The sequence below is a fragment of the Medicago sativa genome, chromosome 1 (genome assembly GCF_051527215.1).
Source record: "Medicago sativa cultivar Bolivia chromosome 1, Bolivia_mono, whole genome shotgun sequence".
NCBI classification, from domain to species: Eukaryota; Viridiplantae; Streptophyta; class Magnoliopsida; order Fabales; family Fabaceae; genus Medicago; species Medicago sativa.
The window spans coordinates 10,855,462-10,879,189 of NC_140749.1; the positions used below are offsets into that span (position 1 = coordinate 10,855,462).

At 35.8% G+C, this 23,728-nt stretch overlaps 2 protein-coding genes and 1 pseudogene across 5 annotated transcripts; 2 read left to right on the forward strand and 1 right to left on the reverse strand.

The window, feature by feature from the left end:
* Positions 1 to 546: 546 nt before the first annotated feature.
* LOC146952586 (protein STABILIZED1 pseudogene) lies at positions 547 to 3,446 on the forward strand (annotated as a pseudogene).
* Positions 3,447 to 10,690: 7,244 nt separating this feature from the next.
* LOC146952587 (uncharacterized) lies at positions 10,691 to 13,438 on the reverse strand. Of its 4 annotated transcripts, none has more exons than XM_085703473.1 (4): positions 13,046 to 13,438; positions 12,214 to 12,521; positions 11,917 to 12,127; positions 10,691 to 11,261 (listed from the first exon to the last, which is right to left on the reverse strand). In XM_085703473.1, the coding sequence occupies exons 1-4, from the start codon at positions 13,343 to 13,345 to the stop codon at positions 10,743 to 10,745; spliced, it is 1,338 nt and encodes a 445-aa protein (XP_085559599.1). In that variant the 5' UTR covers positions 13,346 to 13,438; the 3' UTR covers positions 10,691 to 10,742. The 4 variants fall into 4 exon arrangements, with proteins under 4 accessions (XP_085559599.1, XP_085559591.1, XP_085559605.1 ...); XM_085703465.1 differs by having other exon boundaries at positions 10,691 to 11,276; positions 13,046 to 13,391; XM_085703479.1 differs by having other exon boundaries at positions 10,691 to 11,276; positions 13,144 to 13,322.
* A 6,715-nt stretch (positions 13,439 to 20,153) lies between these two features.
* LOC146952588 (uncharacterized) lies at positions 20,154 to 23,242 on the forward strand. Its single transcript, XM_085703506.1, has 4 exons — positions 20,154 to 20,427; positions 20,854 to 21,158; positions 21,626 to 21,836; positions 22,557 to 23,242. The coding sequence occupies exons 1-4, from the start codon at positions 20,176 to 20,178 to the stop codon at positions 23,073 to 23,075; spliced, it is 1,287 nt and encodes a 428-aa protein (XP_085559632.1). The 5' UTR covers positions 20,154 to 20,175; the 3' UTR covers positions 23,076 to 23,242.
* The last annotated feature ends 486 nt before the right edge of the window (positions 23,243 to 23,728 follow it).

Below are 23,728 nucleotides of genomic sequence, written 5' to 3' on the forward strand. Positions count from 1 at the left end.
GCTCACGCAAATGTAGAGAAATGGGTGTCCGGGGTTCGAACCCCGACCACCGCATAAATTATGCAATGTCCCTATTTTCTTGTTAAAAAAAAAACAAATTCACTAGACTTTTTCTTATGGCTTATGATGTGATTTTTTTTTTGGTACAATGATGCGATCTTTTTAGTTAGGAGTAGTGCTAACAACACACTCTTTTGAACACTCTTTCTAATATTCACTTTTTTATTGGTTTAAATGTACATTTTGGAAATAGAACCCATACAAAGTGGTGTGTGACATGCATGAATTTCATCTAATAAAAGAGTGAGTGATAGAGAGAAGGTTTAAAAGTGAGTGTTGCTAGCATTCTTTTTTTAGCTAGATAAATACTCTTTTTTTTCCTCTCTTTAACATTTTCAATTAAAAATAAAAAACTGACTTTGGATTTGGGCTGACGTATGCATCTGGCCTATTCCCACCTAAAAACAAACCTATAAATTTGGCGGTTTACTCTGTTATATGATGGATTTATTTATACTTGAAGAAACCCAGTTTGTAACTGTATGAGAATCAGTAGCGATGAATTTTCTAAATTCGAAACCGCCTCCCAATTACGTCGCCGGACTTGGCCGCGGTGCCACCGGTTTCACCACCCGCTCCGACATCGGTCCTGCACGCGCCACCACAATCGGCGATTCCGAATACCGTAGAGCAAAAGAACCCGGAAACGACGAAGACGATGAAGATCATACACAATACGACGAATTTGAAGGTTACAACAACGCTGGATTATTCAATTCCGATGATTACGATGTTAATGATAAAGAAGCCGATGAAATTTGGGATGCTATTGATAAGAGAACGAGTAAGTCTAAGAAAAACGATCGCATTCTAAAAGAGGAAAGTTCAAAACCTAAATTTACTGAACAATTTTCTGGTTTGAAACGGAATTTGTATACGTTATCTATGAAGGATTGGGAGAGTCTTGATGAATTTCAGAGTGGTATTCATTCATTAAGGAATAAGAAGAAAACTAGGTTTGAGAGTTTTGTTCCTGTTCCTGATACTCTTCTTGAGAAAGCAATGCAAGAGAAGCAACATGTGTCAGTAATTGGTGGAAATGATTTGAATGCTGTTGGTGAGGGTAGAGGAAATGTTTTGTCATTGAAATTGGATAGGTTATCGGATTCGGTTTCGGGGATGACTAATGTTGATCCAAAGGGGTATCTTAGTGTTCTTTGTAATAATGTTATTGCTAGTGATGCCGAGGTTTCAGATTTTAATAAGGCGAGGTTGTTGTTGAAGAGTGTTACTCGAACAAATCCGAAGTATGCTTGTGGATGGATTGCGGCTGCGAGGTTGGAGGAGTTGGCGGGGAAGGTTAAGGAAGCGAGGTTATTGATTAAGAAAGGATGTGAAGAATGTCCAAAGAATGAGGATGTTTGGTTGGAGGCTTGTAGGCTGGTGAATGCGGATGAAGCTAAGGGTGTGATAGCGAAAGGTGTCAAGTTTATTCCAAATTCTGTTAAGTTGTGGATGCGGGCTTCGGATTTGGAAGATGATGATGTGAATAAGAGTAGGGTTTTTAGGAAAGGGTTGGAGTGTGTTCCGAATTCGGTTAGGCTTTGGAAGGCGGTTGTGGAGCTTGCGAATGAGGAAGATGCTAGGCTTTTACTTCATAGAGCCGTGGAGTGTTGCCCTTTACATGTGGAATTGTGGCTTGCACTGGCTAGGTTGGAAACTTATGACAATGCTAAGATTGTTCTCAATAAGGCACTTGCTAGGTTGCCAAAGGAGGCGACTATATGGATAGCGATGGCCAAGTTGGAAGAAGCTAATGGGAATACAGACAAGGTTGGCAAGAGAATTCAGAAGGCTTTGGAGGAAGGAGGTGTGGTGATCAATAGAGAAACTTGGATGAAGGAAGCAGAGGTGGCAGAACGAGGTGGTTCGGTTGAAACTTGCCGAGCAATAATAAAAAATACAATTGGAATTGGAGTTGAAGAAGAAGATAGGAAGAGAACTTGGGTAGCAGATGCTGAGGAATGTGAGAAAAGAGATTCTATTGAGACTGCCAGAGCTATATATGATCATGCCTTGAATGTCTTCTTAACTAAGAAGAGCATTTGGATCAAAGCAGCACAACTTGAAAGAAGTCACGGTACAAGGGAATCTTTTGATGATTTGCTTCGTAGAGCGGTCACCTACATACCACAAGTTGAAGTTCTTTGGCTGATGCTTGCCAAGGAAAAGTGGCTTGCCGGAGACGTGCCTGCAGCTCGTGCACTTCTCCAAGAAGCTTATGCTGCCATACCAAATTCGGAGGAATTATGGCTTGCGGCTTTTAAGCTCGAATTTGAAAATCACGAACCAGAAAGAGCTAGAATGTTGTTGGCTAAAGCAAGAGATCAGATAGGAGGTACAGAGAGAGTCTGGATGAAGTCAGCAATAGTTGAGAGAGAACTCGGAAACATTGAAGAGGAAAGGAGAATGTTAAATGAAGGATTGAAGCAATTCCCTTCGTTCTATAAATTGTGGTTGATGCTTGGCCAGCTTGAGGAACGGCTTGCTAAGACTGCAAAGCGCCAAGATCAGCCTGAGAAGCGGCATTCTCACATGATGACAGCCAAGAAGGTCTATGAATCTGGACAGAAAAACTGTCCTAATTCTGTGCCGCTTTGGCTCTCTCTTGCTAATCTTGAAGAGGAGATGAATGGGCTGAGTAAAGTTCGTGTAATTTTCACAATGGCTCGCAAAAAGAATCCTCAAAACCCCGAACTCTGGCTAGCAGCCATCAGAGCAGAATTAAAGCATGGATACAAGAAAGAAGCTGATACGTTGATGGCAAAAGCATTGCAGGAGTGTCCCAACAGTGGAATTCTATGGGCAGCTTCAATCGAGATGGCCCCTCATCCCCAGCGTAAAACCAAAAGCAAGGATGCACTAAAGAAATGTAACAGTGATCCTCATGTTATAGCTGGTGCGGCCAAATTATTATGGCACCACAGGAAGGTGGAGAAAGCCAGGACTTTGCTGAATACGGCTGTGACACTTTCTCCTGACATCGGTGATTTTTGGGCCTTGTGCTACAAATTTGAACTGCAGCATGGAACTGAGGAGAATCAGAAGGATGTATTGAAGAGATGTGTTGCTGCTGAACCGAAACACGGGGAGAAATGGCAAGCAGTCTCGAAGGCATTGGAGAACGCTCACCAACCAACAGAATCCATCTTGAAGAAAGTTGTGAAGTACACTTCATAAGGATGAGAATGCAGCTGAGAATCCATCTTGTTCTATTTTTAAATATTAGTTTTGCAGCTTCCTCCTGTAATTAATGCTCTTCTTTCTTTCACTTTGCAGATTTTATAACCATTTTTCATAAGGTGAGATGTAGAGGTTGTCTCTTCTCAATGAATGTCTAATGGCTATGTCAGCTTGACGTATAATAAGTGACATTTTTATTCGCATCGTTTATCTTATTTTTAATTTCCATATCTTCAGCATTGGTTTCTATAAGATGGATAATATTGCAGTGATCTCTATAAAAGTTTTTGCAGAATTCATGTTGTATATGAAGAAAGATGGCATCAGACCATCAACACTATTAATGTACAACTGAAGGATGTATTCCATCAACAACATTTGAGTTGGTGCTTTCGATTTTGAATGGATTGATCATAACTTTGTAAGGCCAATCCAAAAACCAGTTAACAATGTCACTTGATTATATTCATTCCTAACAAATGGCAAATAATAATTATTTTTGCTTTTAGTATGCAGTAAATGATAGTAGCTATGTTTTATGGTCAAATTACTGTTTCATAGTTCAGTGGTTTTATTCAGATAGTTAATTCAGTTAGTTTTTCAGGTATAATTTTATGAAGATAATTCACTATCTGTCTTGAATATTATTTACTAGAATGCAACATTTGTCTTCTGTCTGTCTTCATTCTATTTTATAAAATTTTGTGATTTCTGACTTTGAAATTCATTGCTGCTTATGTTTTTGAAGGCGAAGTTATAAGATGGGGTTGGAGGTTTTCAACTTTTCCATTAGCAAAGAACTACAAACTCATTTTACCAACGAAGCTTCTATAACGTAGAAATTCATCTAAACCTGATCTTAGCAAATCATTGTTCAGTTCGCTTTTTATTCTTTACAGTAAAAATGTTCTGAAATTATTAGTCCAGTTAAGCTTCTACAACCTGAGCATGTAGACGCAGGCTTGTAAACTCATTGTGAGTCGAGGCATAAATTTACCTTGTAATATTTCTCTGATATTTTAAATAACCAATTCTGATAATTTTAGAAGTTTTTAAATTGACAATTTGGTTGTCAAATTACTAATTTAACGTTTATGCTCCCATTGAATGTGTGATTTGAAATGTATGGATCCTTCTTTTCTGGCATGTGTTTTCTAAGGCTGTATACAACCACTGTATTCTTCTGGGAGAAGGTATTTGTTACAAACCATTGAAGTAATATGTATTACTAATATCTATGATCTTTTCACAAGTTGTACCAATTTCCATCTTCATCTATCACTGTATAATAGAGATCAGATCAAATCTCAATATTTGCAAGTAAGCTGCTTTGGTTTTGTTTTGTTCATTGCAATGTAAGCACATAAACCTCCTCTTTAATATTTTAAAGCTATGTAGCACATAAAGCTCCTCTTTAATCTTTTAAAAATGGAGACAACACGTTTTTTTACTTGAATATTTAATTGAGTAAATGGCGTATCTACTGCTTGTATTGCTTGCCTGGTTGATACACCTTCCTTTCTTCCTTTCATCTTCTTTGTAGACCCAAAGGTAGCTACCTTCTTCTCTCTGTCAACCACAAGCAATCTCAATATAAGACCTTTCATTTTTCCACCTTTGCTGGCCCCTCTGAGAACCCATCAATTGAAACGATTGCATCGACAATCAAGGTACAGTAAACTTCTTGCAAATAGGGAACCAAAATTCTTGCCTCCACATCTTTTACAGTGAATACAAAGAACAAGTTGGTCCTTATTTAGCTTGAAATTGAGCATACATTTGAATGCAATTTATTGTTAGGGATATCAGCGCAATGCGGAAGCACAGGATCGATGCAATTGGGAATTAAAGAGAAGTAAGTAAAATAACAAGAGAAATAACACACAAGATTTACGTGGAAAACTCCTCAATATGAGAAGTAAAAAAACCACGGGCGATCACGAGCAAAGTTCCACTATGTAAAAGAAAAGAGTACAACAAGTCCTCTTATAGTGATGAGGACAAAGGACAATATTTTCTCTCAATATCTCCTAAAATACTCTCTAAAATGGAACAAGAATTCTCACCAAAAATACACTCAAGTGTATGTTACAAAGTGTGTTAATTGTTATGTGATAACTAACTATGTCTCAAGCCTTTCATGTTGCTTACATATATATAGGCCTTAATCTCTTACTTAAGAGTGAAGGAATCAAAGTTGGACCATCCACCTAGAGTAGGAATCAAAGTTGGACCATCCACCTAGAGTAGGAATCAAAGTTGGAACATCCAACCTAGAGTAAGTATCAAAGTTGAAACATCCAACCTAGAGTAAGAATCAAAGTTGGAACATCCAACCTAGAGTAAGAGCTTGGAAGAAAAACATGATTTCTCTTGGTCAAATATTGTAGGCACATATTGGCTTGTAAAAGTCAAATATAATGGCTTGTAGAAATCAAACATAATGGCTTGAAAAAATGGAGAATTAGAGCCACATAATCTAACAATCTCCACCTTGGTTCGAATTCGACAAGTGCTCATCGCCAAATAAATCCCCGAAGGGCACTTAAGTGCTGTAGAGACCAACCAAGTCCAGACAATGCTGAAATTTGGTATTTGGAAGTGGCTTGGTAAGCATATCTGCTGGATTCTCAGAAGTGTGAATCTTTTCAACTATAATTTCACCAGCAACAACAATATCTCGGATAAAATGGTGTTTTACATCAATGTGTTTGGTTTTGTCGTGATAACGATTATTCTTGGTCAAATGAATAGCACTCTGGCTGTCACAAAACACAGTAAGAACACCCTGTGTAAGACCAAGTTCATTGACCAAACCTCGAAGCCAAATAGCCTCTTTAACACCCTCTGTTGCTGAAATATATTCTGCTTCAGTTGTAGATAATGCAGCAATAGATTGAAGTGTAGCTTTCCAGCTGATAGCACTATTACAGAGAGTAAAGATGTAACCAGAAAGAGATCTTCTTCGATCAAGATCACCACCATAGTCTGAGTCAACATAACCTATAACTTCATTGGTTGTAGCCATTTTTCTGTCAAATACCAAGCCAATATCAGAAGTACCTTTTAGATACCGAAAAATCCATTTTACAGCACTCCAGTGACTTTTGCCGGGATTATGCATATATCGGCTTACCACGCTAACAGCATATGCTAGATCTGGTCTAGTACATACCATGGCATACATAAGACTGCCAACTGCGTTAGCATAAGGAACATGTGACATATGTTCCATCTCTTCCTTTGTGTCTGGGCAAAGTTCTGAAGATAACTTGAAATGTGCAGCAAGTGGAGTAGAAACAGGTTTGCAATTATTCATATTAAACCTATCAAGCACTCTCTCAATATAATTTTGTTGAGATAAGAACAATTTACCAGCTTGACGGTCCCTGCGAATCTCCATACCAAGAATTTTCTTTGCTGCACCTAACTCTTTCATATCAAACTCATTATTGAGTTGAGTTTTCAATTTCTGGATCAAGGACTTGTCACGTGATGCAATTAGCATATCATCAACATAAAGTAACAAGTATATGAAAGATCCATTTTGAAAATTTTGAAAATAAATGCAGTCATCATATTGACTTATGCAATAACTTTGCCCAATCATGAAAGAGTCAAACCTTTTGTACCACTGCCTTGGAGCTTGCTTAAGGCCATATAAGGATTTCTTCAAACGACAAACAAGATGCTCCTTTCCAGGAACAATAAATCCCTCAGGTTGATCCATGTAAATTTCTTCTTCCAGCTCTCCATGTAGAAAAGCTGTCTTAACATCAAGTTGCTCCAACTCCAAATCAAACAAAGCAACAAATGCAAGTAAAACACGAATGGAAGTATGACGAACAACAGGTGAGAATATCTCATTAAAGTCAATACCTTCCTTTTGATTAAAGCCTTTAACGACTAGACGTGCTTTACATCTTGGATTTTCAACCCCGGGAATGCCGTCTTTCTTCTTATAGATCCATTTACACCTTAATGGTCGTTTGCCTTTAGGAAGCTCTGTCAAAACCCAAGTACCGTTTTTATGAAGGCTCTCAATTTCTTCATTCATAGCCACTAGCCACTGAGAAGATTCAACACAAGAAACAGCTTCAGTATAGCTGGCAGGTTCAACACCATCATTTACCTCTTGTGCAACAGATAGTGCATAAGCAACTAAATTGTCACTATCAGTGTATCTGGCTGGCTTTCTAATTTGTCTTCTAACTCTGTCTCGGGCAATAGAGTAATCATCTCCTTGTTGCTGAATAGGAGAAGTGGTACTATCTTCATGATCATCATCAACAACATGATCATCAATGTTAGATTCATTTGTAGATGAAGATGGGACATCAACATTAGGAGCTGCAGGCTTTAATACAAACTCCACCTTCTCGCTAGTACTCTGCAGATTACCTGTACTAGGAAAAGAAGACACGGATGACTGTTTTCCAGGAGATACTAATGCATCCTCATTAAAAGTCACATCTCTACTAAGAATTAATTTTTGAGATTTTGGATCAGAGCACCACAAACGATACCCCTTAGACTCAGATGCATAACCAAGAAATATGCACTCAACAGCTCTTGGAGCTAATTTGCCATCATTGACATGTGCATATGCAGGACATCCAAAAATTCTTAAATTAGAATAATCAACAGGATTACCTGACCAAATCTCTTCTGGAACTTTGAAGTCAAGTGCCGAATGTGGAGAACGGTTGACCAAGTAACATGCAGTAGATGTTGCCTCGGCCCAAAGGTCACGTCGATGCCATAACCCAGCATTTGAGAGCATACACCGTGCTCTTTCAAGTAGAGTCCTGTTCATACGTTCTGCAACACCGTTTTGCTGGGGATTCCTTGGAATGGTTTTGTGTCTAGCAATACCATGATTTGTGCAGAACTCATTAAAGTCACCACTGCAGAACTCTAATCCATTATCTGTTCTGAGCTTTTTCACATTTTTCCCTGTTTGGGTTTCAACAAGAATTTTCCACTTCTTAAATGTGGGAAAAGTCTCATTTTTATGCCGCAGAAAATAAACCCAAACCTTACGAGAAAAATCATCAATGATAGTCATCATATAGCGGCGTCCTCCATAGGAAGGAACTTTGGAAGGCCCCCAAAGGTCAGAATGAATATAATCAAGAATACCTTTGGTACGGTGAGTTGCAGTAGAGAAACTAACCTTCTTCTGTTTCCCAAAAACACAATGTTTACAAAACTCCAACTTACCGATGCCTTGTTTACCAAGGCGGCCTTGCTTGCTCAGAATATACATGCCTTTTTCACTCATATGGCCCAGACGCATGTGCCATAATTTGGTGACATCATTTTCAGGCATAGAAGATGATACAGCTGCTGAACCTGTCACAACAGTCCCTTGCAGGATATATAAGCTACCAATTCGGTTAGCTTTTAATAAAACAAGAGAACCTTTTGATACCTTTAGAACTCCACCTTCAGCTGAGTACTTGCACCCGAGAGACTCAAGAGTGCCAAGAGAAATTAAATTCCGCTTCAAATCAGGTATATAGCGGACGTTAGAAAAAGTCCTGACAACACCATCATTAGTCTTGATCTGAACTGTACCTATTCCTGCAACCTTGCATTGGGCATCATTACCCATCAAGACAACACCACAATCAACAGGTTCAAAAGTGGTAAATAAATCCTTATAAGGACACATATGAAAAGTACATCCAGTATCAAGAATCCATTCTGTTTTACTCCTCTTATTAGAGGTGACAACAGATAAAGTAATGTCATCGCCAGAATCAGCTTCAATATTGGCAGCTTCAGGAGATTGTGGAGATTTTCCTTTTTCTTGTTTTTCTTACTTTTTCTTCAAGATAAAACAATCAGAAATCTCGTGGCCAGATTTCTTGCAATAGCGACAGGTTTTGTTGGATTTGCGTCCTCTGGATTTGGATCTGGATTTTTTGTGACTGGTACTCCCTTTTTCTTGAGTTCTACCTCTAACACTTAAGCCCTCACCCTTGTCCACAGAATGAACTTCAAGATCAAATTTTTCTTTGGACAATAAATTAGATTTAACATCTTCAAAGGATAAGGAATCATTATTTCCATACAACATGATTTCTTTGAAGTGTTTGTAGGTAGAAGGTAAAGAGACAACCAACAAAACAGCTTTATCTTCATCATCAATTTTAACATCAATATTTTCCAAATCCAAAATGATAGAGTTAAATTCATCAAGATGAGATTGAATAGGAGTACCTTCAACCATTCTAATGGTATAAATACGTTCTTTGAGACGAAGCTTGTTTGCAAGGTTCTTGGTCATGTAGAGAGTTTCTAACTTCAGCCATAATCCCGCAGCAGTTGTTTCCTTGACTACTTCACGGAGAACCTCTTTAGACAAGCAAAGTTGGATTGATGAAAGCGCCTTTTCATCCATCTCGTCCCACTGATCGTCGGTCATGGAAGCCGATTTCTTTGACTTTCCATCTAAAGCTTTCTTTAATCCGTTCTGAGTAAGAACGGTCCTCATCTGGACTCGCCAAATAGAAAAGCTAATCTTGCCATCAAACTTCTCAATGTCAAATTTGGGAGACATTTTGAAATTCCCAACTTAGTGCTCTGATACCACTTGTTAGGGATATCAGCGCAATGCGGAAGCACAGGATCGATGCAATTGGGAATTAAAGAGAAGTAAGTAAAATAACAAGAGAAATAACACACAAGATTTACGTGGAAAACTCCTCAATATGAGAAGTAAAAAAACCACGGGCGATCACGAGCAAAGTTCCACTATGTAAAAGAAAAGAGTACAACAAGTCCTCTTATAGTGATGAGGACAAAGGACAATATTTTCTCTCAATATCTCCTAAAATACTCTCTAAAATGGAACAAGAATTCTCACCAAAAATACACTCAAGTGTATGTTACAAAGTGTGTTAATTGTTATGTGATAACTCACTATGTCTCAAGCCTTTCATGTTGCTTACATATATATAGGCCTTAATCTCTTACTTAAGAGTGAAGGAATCAAAGTTGGACCATCCACCTAGAGTAGGAATCAAAGTTGGACCATCCACCTAGAGTAGGAATCAAAGTTGGAACATCCAACCTAGAGTAAGTATCAAAGTTGAAACATCCAACCTAGAGTAAGAATCAAAGTTGGAACATCCAACCTAGAGTAAGAGCTTGGAAGAAAAACATGATTTCTCTTGGTCAAATATTGTAGGCACATATTGGCTTGTAAAAGTCAAATATAATGGCTTGTAGAAATCAAACATAATGGCTTGAAAAAATGGAGAATTAGAGCCACATAATCTAACATTTATTTATTTTTGAAGTACATAGTATTGCCTAGAGGATATAATTTTCATTGATCAAATAGCTAGCTATGCTAATTGCCATGTTAGTGTAAAAATAGTTGTGCTAAATAGCTAGCTATGCTAATTGCCATGTTAGTGTAAAAATAGTTGTGCTAAATAAGAAATTCATTTTCTTCACACTAATAGAAACATCACCATCACATGAAATCAAATAGAGGATAGAATTGAAGCAAATAACGAAGGAACGTCATAGAAAAAAGGAGTGTTCCTCAGTAGAAGATCCTGGCAATCCTCTGGATTTGCTAACTTGGGGTCCGAAGGATGTCTATCAGGAAGGACCAGTCCTTGTTTCAAGCGACCAAGACGCCTTGCATAAAGAACTTGGTTGGAAGTAACTGGCAGTCTAATGAACTGATACTCTTCCAAAGCTGATTCAACCTTTTCTGGTCCCCACTTCTTTAAGCATTTGCCTAACACTGCTGCGTCTAATATTGACATGTTTGTGCTTCCAATGCAGTGAGGAGTAATAGGGTGAGCTGCATCCCCAACCAATACCACATTGTCCCAAAAAATCTTCTCCAAGGGATCACTATCATATATCAAATTTAAGAAGGGCTCGTTTGTTTCTTTTATAACCTTTACCAACTCAGGAATCCATACTTTTTCTGCTTCTTGGTGCATCTTGTGGATCATGTCACTAGTTACTTTCATTGTCACTGAGGTTCCCTGAAAAGTTTTTCCCTTGAATATCAAGTACAATCAACAAAAGGAAAAATGAACTGCTGGAGTGAAATTAAACTAAACATTGTTTCTGTTGTAAGCTTTTTTTCCTTTCTTAATCCTAGCATAACTTGTGCTTTGATTAGTTCTTATTAATACAATTTTTCCTATTAAAAAAAATGATGATTATGCTAGACAGCTTCTTCGATAACCTGACTAGGAATGTAATCTGCAGACTGTTTGAAATAGACCCAAATTTGTTGCTGACCAGAAAAAATAAAAGAGCACTGCTGTTATATATAAATCAGATTCATATCCTTTATAGCACCGTAGCACCAACACTTAGATCGAAGGCATGATTCTAGTGTCCGATACGCGTCTATGTCTTACACTCCTATGACACGCGGTTACATTCAATCACTTTTAACTTATAAAATGATTACCAGTGTTTGTGTTTGTGTTTGTGTCAGTACTTCATAGTTCCTACCACAACAGAATAGCTTCAAATTACGAACTCCTAATATAAGTTGTTTGATCCTCATAACAGTTCTGATTTGAGGATCATTATGACAGAAAAACTTAATTGAAGAAACAGAGAGAATTATGATCAATAATGATACAGATATCTGGTTAGGAGATAGGATTAGTTGAACAAAGTTACCTTTAGTAAAGGCTCGAGCTGATTCACATACCAAAGCCAATTGAGCTTTTTGTTCTGAATCTCATATAGCACACTGTGAGTACCCAAGGCCAAGTCAAAGTACAAGCATTTTCCTAAATCTGGATATGCCTTTTTGATAGCCTTAATGGTTTCTGAATTCTCAATTTTTGAGTAATCAAGAACCCCTCTCCAAGCACAGTAGCCTGAATATCTGCAAAACATACTGGACCCTTAGAGGACATTCTTTATATAAAAGAAAAGAGAAAGTTAAACTCCTGATCATTCTAAGATACAAACCTCAGTTTTAAATCAGGACGATACTTTTGGCGGATTGAAGAGAGACAACCATCTGCTGCAACAAGCAAATCCCCTACAATCTCAATGATCTCCCCAGTCTGAAGAACTTTAGCCTTTACTATGACAGAAGTTCCCTTTTCATTTGCAACATGGAAAGAGACAAAATGATGACCCCATAAAAATAATTGTGGTGGCAATGCATCATAAAGAACACCATGAAGATCAACCCAATGTACTGCTGTCAAGTTGAAACTCTCATCTCTTATCAATGTCCAATTCACCTTCTTCTCACTATCAGTAACCTGGTTCTGTTCAAGATTAAAAAAAGAACAAATAACACTTTAATTCTTTCTATTTTAACCTGAGAAAGACTACGATTTCTCAAAGGGAATACTTCATCTATACCTCAATATCAAAACTCAAAAGGGTTCTTTTTATTGGTTCAACAAAGTATTAACTCATTTAGAGAAATACATAATATGAGTTGCTAGATTTATGATCAATCTCTTGTCCATTATATAACATTAAATAACTAAACGGTTGAGAGACGGGACTTGTCATTAGACATAATAAAATGGTGCAACTCATCACGTTCATTCGAAACAAAGTCCAATTTATATTCATCAATTGAATAAGAGAGTTCGCCTTCACTTGGGATAACTTAACTGAAAAGATACAAAAATAAAAGATACTCCTTCCGCTCTCAAATATAAGCAGAAAAAAAGTCAAAGAAAGTTGATGTATTTGATTCAAAATTTTAACCAAATATATCGATTTTGTTTGACTTTGTTTTTATTAATATTTGAGACCAGATAGAGTAGTAGATATTGACCTGATCAAAGGTTAGTGGCACAGTGATGTTTTGTATGAGTTGAGGATGTGAGATCCAAGAGTGAATGATTTTTTGAGAGAGAGGGTTGAGAGCAAGACCTGCACCAGTTGGATTTCCAGTTGGAGGTGAGATGGTTTTCTCAATAACAATGACATCCCAACCTGCTAAGGTAAGAGCATGTGCACTTGATATACCAGCTATGCTACCCCCAACAATCACTGCTTTTGGTTTTCTTCCTTCTCTATCCATTTGCTCTTCATTCACGTGGTTATTGTAGACATATATGGTCATATATCCCATATATATTATACTAAGGGTCAATGATTAACTTTATTTACTTTGCTTTAGACTCAATTATTTTTTTAAAAATGATATTAAGTACATGGTTAAATAAGTGTTTTAAAATGAACAAACTTTGGTTTTATTCTTTAAGAAATACTAGCAACAGACCCGTGCTAAGCACAGGCTAATCCTTAAATCGCGATTTATGCATCAAAACACATTTACAATATTATTTACATTGAGAAATAATAAAAAAAATTATTGATAAAGATGAAGATAATAATACAAAGATTGAAATAGTTGTTATTAAATATTATAAAGTGGTAGACTAAAAATATGTGAAAATATTATAAATAATAAAATCACAATAATGATAATGGGACGTTAATAAGCCCCGTGATTTTTTTTTTTGAAGGAAAAGCCCCGTGATTTTTATATATCATTGAAAAATATTTGTAATTTTTTTAGCATTTTTTTTATTTTTATATGAATTTATAAACAATAAATATGTATATCGTGGAAGATTCTTATATCAAATTATAATTAATATATTATAATTACTCCCAATATTATTTAGAAGATACAATTAGGCATGGCAATGGGGCGGGTGGGGACATGTTTTCTCTTTCCCGTCCCCATACCCTACTACCATATACATACCCGCTACCCTACTCATACCCAACGGGGATAAGAAATCAAATCTCATCTCTGCCTTCGACGGGTTAGGGTATCCCCGCCTTATCCCAGCAATGGATATTTTTTTTAATAAAATAAAAGTATTTTTCTGCCTTAGACGCAATGTTGCAATGCATTATCCTGCAAAGAAATGACGACATATATCATGACTATGGTGATGGAGATAGAGAGAACTCTAAGAAATGAATGTCATATGATAGACTAATACGCTGATTGTGTGACTGAAATGATTTATGGTTTGCGTTTCTTTTTATATAAAAAGGGGCAATAAAATAATTTTCTACATTCGGGACGAGTTTGGGTATGGGTTCGGGGTGGGTATACCTATATCCCCGTTACTCATCCCGTACCCGTATTTTGAAATCGGGGAAAACCCAAACTGAATCAAAGCGGGGAAAAACCCTTCAAATTGAGTTTGGTTCGGATGGCTACTTGCAGGTATGAGTTTTGTTGCCATGCCTAGATACAACACATAAAAAACTAATTAATATGTGACTGATTGTTGTCCCATGTATGATTTGTACAACATTATTAGTTAGTGTCTAATTAATTAGAGATAAACGTTTATCTTGTGTTTTTTTTATAGTTATTCTTTGAAAGGATATAATGATTAATAATGAAATAACGATTAAAAATAATAATTTTATAATATGACATTAAGATAAACCAAAAAACGTATGAAAATCATTTATACAAAAGAAGTAATCTTGAAGATGTGTAATTTTATGTAAAGTAGTTGTATTTCTCATAATAAATATTAACCTCGTGTATAATTTATAAATGAGAAAGATTTTGTAACTCTCCCAAAGTTATGTTATTTGTGATCATTCAATTGGATATAATTGAATAAATTTAGATGTAAAAATATGTATCAGTGAGAAATAGTCATATGCTTTTTTGTCAAAAAAAAAGTCCTATGCTTTTTTCTTTTTTATTTACTCTTTTTTTTCCCGTGTTTTTTTAAGTGTCGGTATAAAATGTTTCTCCTATATTTTTTATATTATTCATAAGTGAAGTGTATTTATTAATGTTTTTTTTATTAGAAAGACACGATGAGATAAAATCACATGTATGCCAAATAATTTATAGATTAAATATATGACAAATTTGTTACGAATTAAAAAAAATGACATTCAATAATTTATAGATTTTTTTTATCATGATAAAAACCACCTCTTTTAAAAAAAAAACAATTCAGGACCCGTTTTGTTACAAATTAAAATAAAAGTTATTTTATATCTATTAATTAAGAGAATTTATAAAACGTCCTCGTGAGCTTAGCTCAGTTGGTATGGACAATGCATAAAAATATGCAAGGTCTGGGTTCGAACCCTGGCCACCACAAAAAAAAAGAGAATTTATAAAACAAATCACGGTTTATTTTGTTTGGTTATTGTAAAATCACATGTTTTAAATAATTTAATTTGTTTGGATACAATTATAAAAAAATGGTTTTTTTATTACAAAATTACATCAACTTTAATAATTAGAGAAATATTAACTTTAATAATTAGAGAAAGATAATAGATTTTAAATTGTTTTTAACTCTTTAGATATTTAGAAGTTGAATTATAGAAAAATTTATTTTGATTGGGATTAAGATTAAGTTTGTTTGTTCTTTAAAAAAAGATTAAGTTAGAGTGTTTTATCAAGTGATTTTGTTTTAATTTGTTTTTAAGAAAGAAAATATAGAGGGAGGTTGAAGCAAAAGACACAAAAGAATATAATTTTGATGATGACTCAAAAAATTAAGAAGGGGTAAGATTGTATTTTTGGTACACATTAAGTTTAATAATTAGAGAATAGATAATTAGAAAATAAAAGATTAAATTTATTTGTTATTTGAAAAAAGATTAAGTTAGTGTGTTTTATCGAATGAGTTTGTTTTAATTTGTTTTTAAAAGAGAAAATTTAGTGGGAGGTTGAAGCAAAAGACAGAAAATGATATAATTTTGATGACGTGTCAAAAAATTAAAAAGGGGTAAGATTGTATTTACGGTAGACATTAAGTTTCATATTTAGATTTTTCTTGTTTTTTATCCATTCAAAATTTAAAAGTATTTTTTTTCAACTTAGGTGACGCATTATAATATGTATGATGTCATGTTAACAAGTTAGCATTCTCTTGTCCTCGAATGAATTCTATTCAGAAATGAATGTTAAAAGACAAAAAATAGTGATGTAAAATTTTAGTGTTATTGAGAGAAAAAAATCACATATACCAAAACTAAAATTACTCATACAACGGTGATCATAAACGATACTTATGAAATTTGAAGGTATTAAAATCAACGAAAAAGGTTTTAAAAACACCATAACCAAAATTAGCTAACGAGCTCAAATTAAGGGTTGATAGTTATTGAAGTCAGCATTTGATCATAACTAAGACAATCTTTGATTAAACTTTGCATACTTGGTCCTCTCGATCGAACTTCGGATTACTAGTCTCATATTCTCATTGAAAAAAAGGATGGATCAAACTTTATTTATCTTTGGTCGAACTATGAATTACCAAAGTATCATTCCTCTGAAAACAGGATAGTTAACACACAAAAAAAAAATTATAAGAGCATAACATTTTACGAAACATAGCAAGAGATTTGAGCCCGGATTTGCTCTATTTATCTAATCTTCATTAATGTCCATCTGTGATAGATTTGTGGTTTCCTTGTAGTGTGTTTCTTGGCCTATGTATCAAAGGGAATGTTTCTTCCTTTTCCAACCTTTCCCGTTTTTCGTATTAAAAAAAGCTTCCCAAGTTTCGATTTTGGCAACTTTATTGCTAAAGGTTGCTCTATAGTCCCACAAGTTACCCCATCCATAAAAATAAGACGATTGAACGTTACGTCCCCATAAAAAAAAACAACGATTAGGTCGTAACTCTCAACAGGTTTATGCGATCGGGAGTTATGACATGATAAATCAGAAGGGTTTTTGAACAACTTGAGGGGATGACAGATTTTATCCACAAATACCCGCGGGCACGGGAGTTATGCGATCGATATCCATTTAGCTATCCGTCCTGTGCGTATGACAGATTTTATCCATGAATACCCGCGGGCATGGATTTTTTTGCCACCATTACTTTTTACTTTACTTTATTAATTGTGCCAAGAAATTGTTTTTGACATGGTTAATAATTTTACTGAGATTGTGGTTAATTTTGTGCAATTTTAAAAACTCTCAACCGACGTTGATGATTCGAATAATCTTGACTCTAATTTAAAAGCATCAACCGATTATCTCAAAATAAATTAAAGCAAAAACAATATTCGTGTGTTAACCAACAATCATAAATTGAAATTGCACGACAAATGTTTGAAAGAAAATAAATAGAATCATAAAAACAGGATTGACATTGCAAACCAAACCTCAATATTCTTGATGAACAACCTGAATCAGTGAATCAACCTAGGGTTTTAAGCTTCCATTTTTATCTTTGATCTCCAAATCAAATTCTTGGAGCAACAACAAGAGAGGAAGTTGTTGGAAATATTAAAGACCCATAAGAAAGCCATTGGTTGGACCTTAGCTGACATTCCAGGGATTAGTCCATCCATGTGAATGCATAGCATATTATTAGAAGATAGAGCATCGTGCCTATTAGGCTGGTCAAACTCAAACAGCTAGAGTATGTGGTATTTGCACATCACCAGAGCTGGCAACCTAGACAACAACTAGCTCCGCAGCAGAACAATGCAACAACCACTCCAAATCCCTCATTGGAAGATATTGTATTTTGTTTAAAGTGTTCTTGTTTGGTCATTTTTAAGTCAAAGATCTTTGAGAGACGACCAAGGTTAACTACCTTGTACTAGTTGTTTTAAAATACTTATTTTTGATCATGCACGACACTGATCAAATTAACTCCATTACTTGTCTTGTCTATATATACACTCTACTCCCACACATCACAATTTGCCATCTCCTTTGCTTTCTCTCTATTTTCCACTCCCCTTTGTTCCTCTCTCGTTCAACCACACCACAACAACTACACACCGTGGAAACTCAAGCCCACAAAGAGCAAGAAGAAGAACTTCTTCATTTAACCACACCACCAAGTCACACCATGGAAGCTCAAGTTCACAACAAAGAGCAAGAAGAAGCACCTCTCCTTTTAATTACACCACAACCGCACACTATGGAAGTTAAAGCACGCAAAGACGACGGAGAAGAACATCTCCAAACATCATAACCGCACACCACGGAAGCTCAAGCACACAAAGAGAAAGAAGAAGCACTTCTCCTCCAAACATGTGCACTCAAAATGGATGAGAAAGGAGAAGACTCTCCCAAGTAGAGGTGTCAATTAAGCCTCAAAATACAAATCCCACAAAAAAAGCCCCCACCAAGCCCCCTTTAATGTTGGCCCCCATGTTAAAATAGATTTGTTTGGCCCTAGCCCACTAAATTAATTTTTTTTATGAGCTTAATTAGGGGGCTTCAAGTCCCACTAATTATAATTATTATTTTTGAAGAAAAAAAACATAATAATTTTTTTTTGTGCTGTAAAAAAAAAATCACAACCACTTATCATCGCTGGAGCTCGGCGACCGCTGACCAACCATTGTCGGAGCTCCAGCAACCACCGTGTTGGCCATTCCCTGAAATTTTTTTGGTCCACTACTGTAACCGTCACGGGGTCGCTAGAGCTCCGCCGCCTGAGCCACTGTGAACCGCCTGAGCTCCGGCGTTGACCTTAGTTGTTGACCGCAACAACTTTTCCAAAAAAAATCTGAAAATTGGGCCCTGTGGGCTGATGCTATATTTAGTGGGCTTACTACCATTGGGGCTTATGTAAAAAGGTACCAATTTTTCTTTTGTTCTTTTTAAACCCCCTCTATATGTGGGCTGCGGCCGGAAATTTCAAGCCCCATCAAATTGACAGCTCTACTCCCAAGCGAGAGAAAGAAGTACACATGAAGGAAAATGGCTCTATGCCTCCTTCACCACCACCACCACCGCCGCCATCACTGCATGAAATTGAAGTGATTCCACACATCATGGAAGCTCAAATTCACAAAGACCAAGAAGAAGCACTCGTCAACTACACAAGCAGACTCCATGGAAGCTCAAATTCACAAAGACCAAGAAGAAGCACTCGTCAACTACACAAGCAGACTCAAAATAGATAACAACGAAGAAGAACAATCTCCTAAATTTTGTAAACATGTCCACTAGAAGCTCAAGTGGTATGTAAACGAGGAGTCATAATTCATGTTGCAAGTTCGATTTCAATGCTAACTATTTTATTTGTTATTTGAACCTTAAATTCTTTTTGCCTTCTGATTCCTATCAATCTATTCGATGTTGATTGTTCTAAATATATTAAGACAAGTAGTGTATAATCAAAAGTTGTAAAAGTAAAAAATTAATCTATAATTGTGTCATTTCAATATTATTTTGTTATTTTAAGATCTCTAACAATTGATAAATAATATCTATATTAAATATAATTTACAACACACACACGCACACACGTACACGCGCACATATATATGTGTGTGTGTGTTAAAAATGCCACACACTAACGAAGTTGATTATAGCAAAAGATGATATATTCTCACAATGTGACAAACCAATATTTGATTTCTAACTCACAAAATACTTCTGACACACATCATATATAATTACTTTTGATTGATGAACTTATGGATTTTTTTTTTCTTAATTTTGTCTTATTCTCTCTAAACGCACTTAAAATGCATCTATGTATATTTCGCTTTACACCTAAAAATATATTAGGCCAGCCCTGACTCTCATTGCTAATATAATTCTTCAATCATGTTCTGTGTTTGAGATACATGGACCGTATGCATTTGATTTATTTCCTATAAAATTTTTAAAATAAATTCCTCTTGGTGTTTGGAATTCCCCAATTGGTAAGTTTACATAAATTCTGTTTGTAAATATTCAATAATCTATTTTTTTAATTTATAAAATAATAATCTCTCTTAGAAAATAAAGTAAAATAATATGAATTACCTAAAAAAATTAATATTTTAATATATTTGATATTATATATATGGGAAAAATCATATGACAGCAGGTGTCAAATATATTATTGTTGACCAAATCCTAACCATTAATGTGTGTGTATAATATGACCAAAAGTATTAATGTGATGAGTAGGTGATTGAATTGAAGAGAAGATGGTTGGAGAAGGAAGAAAACCAAAAGCAGTGATTGTTGGAGGTAGCATTGGAGGGATATCAAGTGCACATGCCCTTATCTTAGCTGGTTGGGATGTCCTTGTCCTTGAAAAAACCACCTCCCCTCCAACTGGAAGTCCTACTGGTGCAGGTCTTGGACTCAACTCCCTCTCTCTTCAAATCATTCAATCTTGGATTTCAAAACCACCACAATTCCTACACAACACCACTCATCCACTAACTATTGATCAGGTCAATTTCCACCATCTCTTTATCTTTTATTTTATTTGTTTAATGTTGTTATATCAATATGAATTATTATGTCATTTGTCCTTGAAGTGTCAGTTTAGTGGTAAGAGCTCGACTTTATAATTTAAGTGACATAGTTCAAATCTCATGTAGGACAATTGTAAAATGATCATCAGTAACAACGGGACAAGGATTTAATTCATATACTCCGTCAGTGTGAAGAACTTTTACATTTTCAATCAATCATAACTGTCAAATCGTTAGAATAATTCCACTTTTATCATAATCACAACTAATGTAGCATACATGATTGGTTGTGTTGGTTTGACAGTGTAAAACATTTTAGAGTGACAATGCGTGAAAATTAAACTTAACGAAGAAAGAGTTAAAGTGTTGTGTGTTTTTGTATCTTTTTTTAATCTTGAACAGAACCTGGTAACTGATAGTGAGAAGAAGGTTAATTGGACATTGACAAGAGATGAAAGTTTAAACTTCAGAGCAGCACATTGGGGAGATCTTCATGGTGTTCTCTATGAATCACTTCCACCACAAATATTTTTATGGGGTCATGTTTTTCTCTCTTTCCATGTTGCAAATGAAAAGGGTCCTGTCATTGTAAAGGCTAAAGTTGTGAAAACTGGAGAGGTTATTGAGATTGTAGGAGATTTGCTTGTTGCTGCAGATGGTTGTCTCTCTTCAATCCGCCGCAAATATCTCCCCGATTTTAAACTAAGGTCTGTATCTGAACTGAATATGACTTTCCCTTTTCTTTTATGGATTTAATTGATACTCATTGTTTTACACTGTCAGTCAATCATATCCGTTTGATCATAAAAATATTTGATTACAATCTTATCTATCTTAAAAGTCATACAAAGGATGATTTGTGATTGGTTGATAGTGTAAAAAGTTTTACCCTAATAGCAGCGTTGTTAATCCAGAAGAGCGGAATATAGCAGTTTGTTCAAATTATGCTACATTACAGTGCATTAGTGCTATAGGGCTGCAATAGCCGATATTTGACAACACTTTGTACTAAATTGTGTATAGCAGAACAACAGAAGTTTGTTAAACTCATGTTACGCTATAGTGATATAGGGCCGCTGTGTCCGCCAATTTGACAACACTAACTGATAGTGCATTAAAATTAATCTCTTCTTTTATATGGAGAATGCTCTCTAAGGTCAAGTATGTTTTGCAGGTATTCAGGCTATTGTGCTTGGAGAGGGGTTCTTGATTTTTCAAAAATCGAGGATTCAGAAACCATCACAGGTATCAAGAAGGCATACCCTGATTTAGGAAAATGCTTGTACTTTGACTTGGCCTCAGGTACACACAGTGTGTTATATGAGCTTCCGAATAAAAAACTCAATTGGATTTGGTATGTGAATCAGCCAGAGCCTGAAGTAAAGGTAAGATTGTTCCTCGAATCAAAATATCCCAATAACAGTTATCATAATTGGTAAATATCATCCTCATTTGCTTAAATGATTTTTTCTGTCATGTTGCTCCTCAAAACATGCTTCAATTCAAAACAGGTCTTTAAGTTATGTTCCTAGTTACGATATTGGAAAAGCTTTCTAGCAAAGGGCTTCTTTAGTTTCAAAATATGTTTTCTGTTTTTATTTTCTATTTTTGCTTTTAACAACAAATTTGCTCTTTGTTTTGCTTGGTTTGCTTGGGGATGTAAGGTTGCGTAAATCCACCATCCCCTGACTCCATCTGGTGGGAGCGTTGTACACTAAGCCGCCCTTTAAATCAAAGAGAAGACATGGAACAATTTTACAATTAAAAGTAAAAGCAGAAAAGAGAAAACGTTTCTTTAAATCAAACAGGCCTACTCTCCATTTTGTTCCGAAATCTATAGTTTGCATGCTTCCTTTTATTGCCACATCAGTGTATCTTAATTATTTTGATATTCAACTGTGTCATTAAATAGAGGCTATATAGCAGCACTATAGTGTAGCGGAATTTTAACAAACTGCACTATTGTTTGTTCTGCGAAATGTAGCTAAGTTTTAATAAACCACTATTTTTCTTTATTGATAACGTTGATATTCATGCTTCCTTTTATTGTTGTCAGATAAGCTAGTGTTGATTGTATTTTAATCCGTGGTTTCAAAATTCTTCAGGGAACCTCTGTGACAACAAAAGTAACTAGTGAGATGCTCGAGAAGATGCACCAAGAAGCAGAAAAAGTATGGATTCCTGAGTTAGCAAAGGTCATGAAAGAAACGAAGGAACCTTTCTTAAATTTCATATATGATAGTGATCCCTTGGAGAAGATATTCTGGGACAATGTGGTATTGGTAGGGGAAGCAGCTCACCCTACTACGCCTCACTACCTTAGAAGCACAAACATGACAATATTAGATGCAGCGGTGTTAGGCAAATGCATAGAGAAATGGGAAGCTGAAAAGCTTGAATCGGCTTTGGAAGAGTATCAGTTCATTAGACTACCAGTTACTTCCAAGCAAGTTCTTCATGCAAGGCGTCTCGGTCGCATAAAACAAGGTCTGGTGCTCCCTGATAGAGATCCTTTTGATCCCAAGTCAGCAAGGAAAGAGGAGTGTCAGGAGATTATACTAACAAACACACCTTTTTTCAATGATGCACCTTTGTCATTTGCTTCTGTTACATCTTCAATTTGATTGTATGTGTTAGTATAGTTTTTGTTACACTAATAAGGCGATTGCCTGGGCAGTTTAATTTGACAATTAAGATTATGGCAGTTAATTTTTGCTGATGAATATCAAATGCATACATGAATCGACATTTTACTTGAAATTGTAAAAGTCGGTCAATTTAGTCCCGTAAATGAACAACATTTATCCGTTTACTTTTCTTTTTCCAAAATTAGCATCACAATTTTGAAGGTTCTACACTTGTTTTCATGTCCGCACAGACACTGTTTTCTGAAAGTAGAAGCTCATGGTCCTTCGTGTCCGCACAGACCTCGTCCTCACACATTAGACAGTGATTTTATTGGTGTTGATTCGGCACAAACAAGAGAAGATGAATATGTGCGCCTCAAAACTCAACTCATTCATTTTCCTTGTTTTGTAGAACGGACATTGATCAGGTCTTGTATCAGCTGTATAGATAAGAATGACTGTGAGCTTCTACCTCCCAAAAGTGTCACCAACGAAAATTTAATGAACATTCTTAAGTACTGGTCCTTCTTATCCACAGCATCATCCAACAAACATGATCAAAATTAAAGGCCACCAACCCAAGCAAATAGACAGCAACGAGGCCGAAATTCTGCATCACCTAGGCAATAATGAAGTCAAAATTCTGCAGA

Bases quoted from the DNA above. Each gene is read 5' to 3' on its own strand.
- LOC146952587 (XM_085703465.1), bottom strand. From the start codon at position 13,345: ATGGGATATATGACCATATATGTCTACAATAACCACGTGAATGAAGAG. The intron at 12,522-13,045 runs GTCAATATCTAC...AATCTTGAACAG, and splicing joins TGCCACTAACCTTTGATCAG to AACCAGGTTACTGATAGTGA. The intron at 12,128-12,213 runs GTTTGTATCTTA...TATGTTTTGCAG, and splicing joins CGTCCTGATTTAAAACTGAG to ATATTCAGGCTACTGTGCTT.
- LOC146952588 (XM_085703506.1), top strand. From the start codon at position 20,176: ATGGTTGGAGAAGGAAGAAAACCAAAAGCAGTGATTGTTGGAGGTAGC. The intron at 20,428-20,853 runs GTCAATTTCCAC...AATCTTGAACAG, and splicing joins ATCCACTAACTATTGATCAG to AACCTGGTAACTGATAGTGA. The intron at 21,837-22,556 runs GTAAGATTGTTC...AAAATTCTTCAG, and splicing joins AGCCAGAGCCTGAAGTAAAG to GGAACCTCTGTGACAACAAA.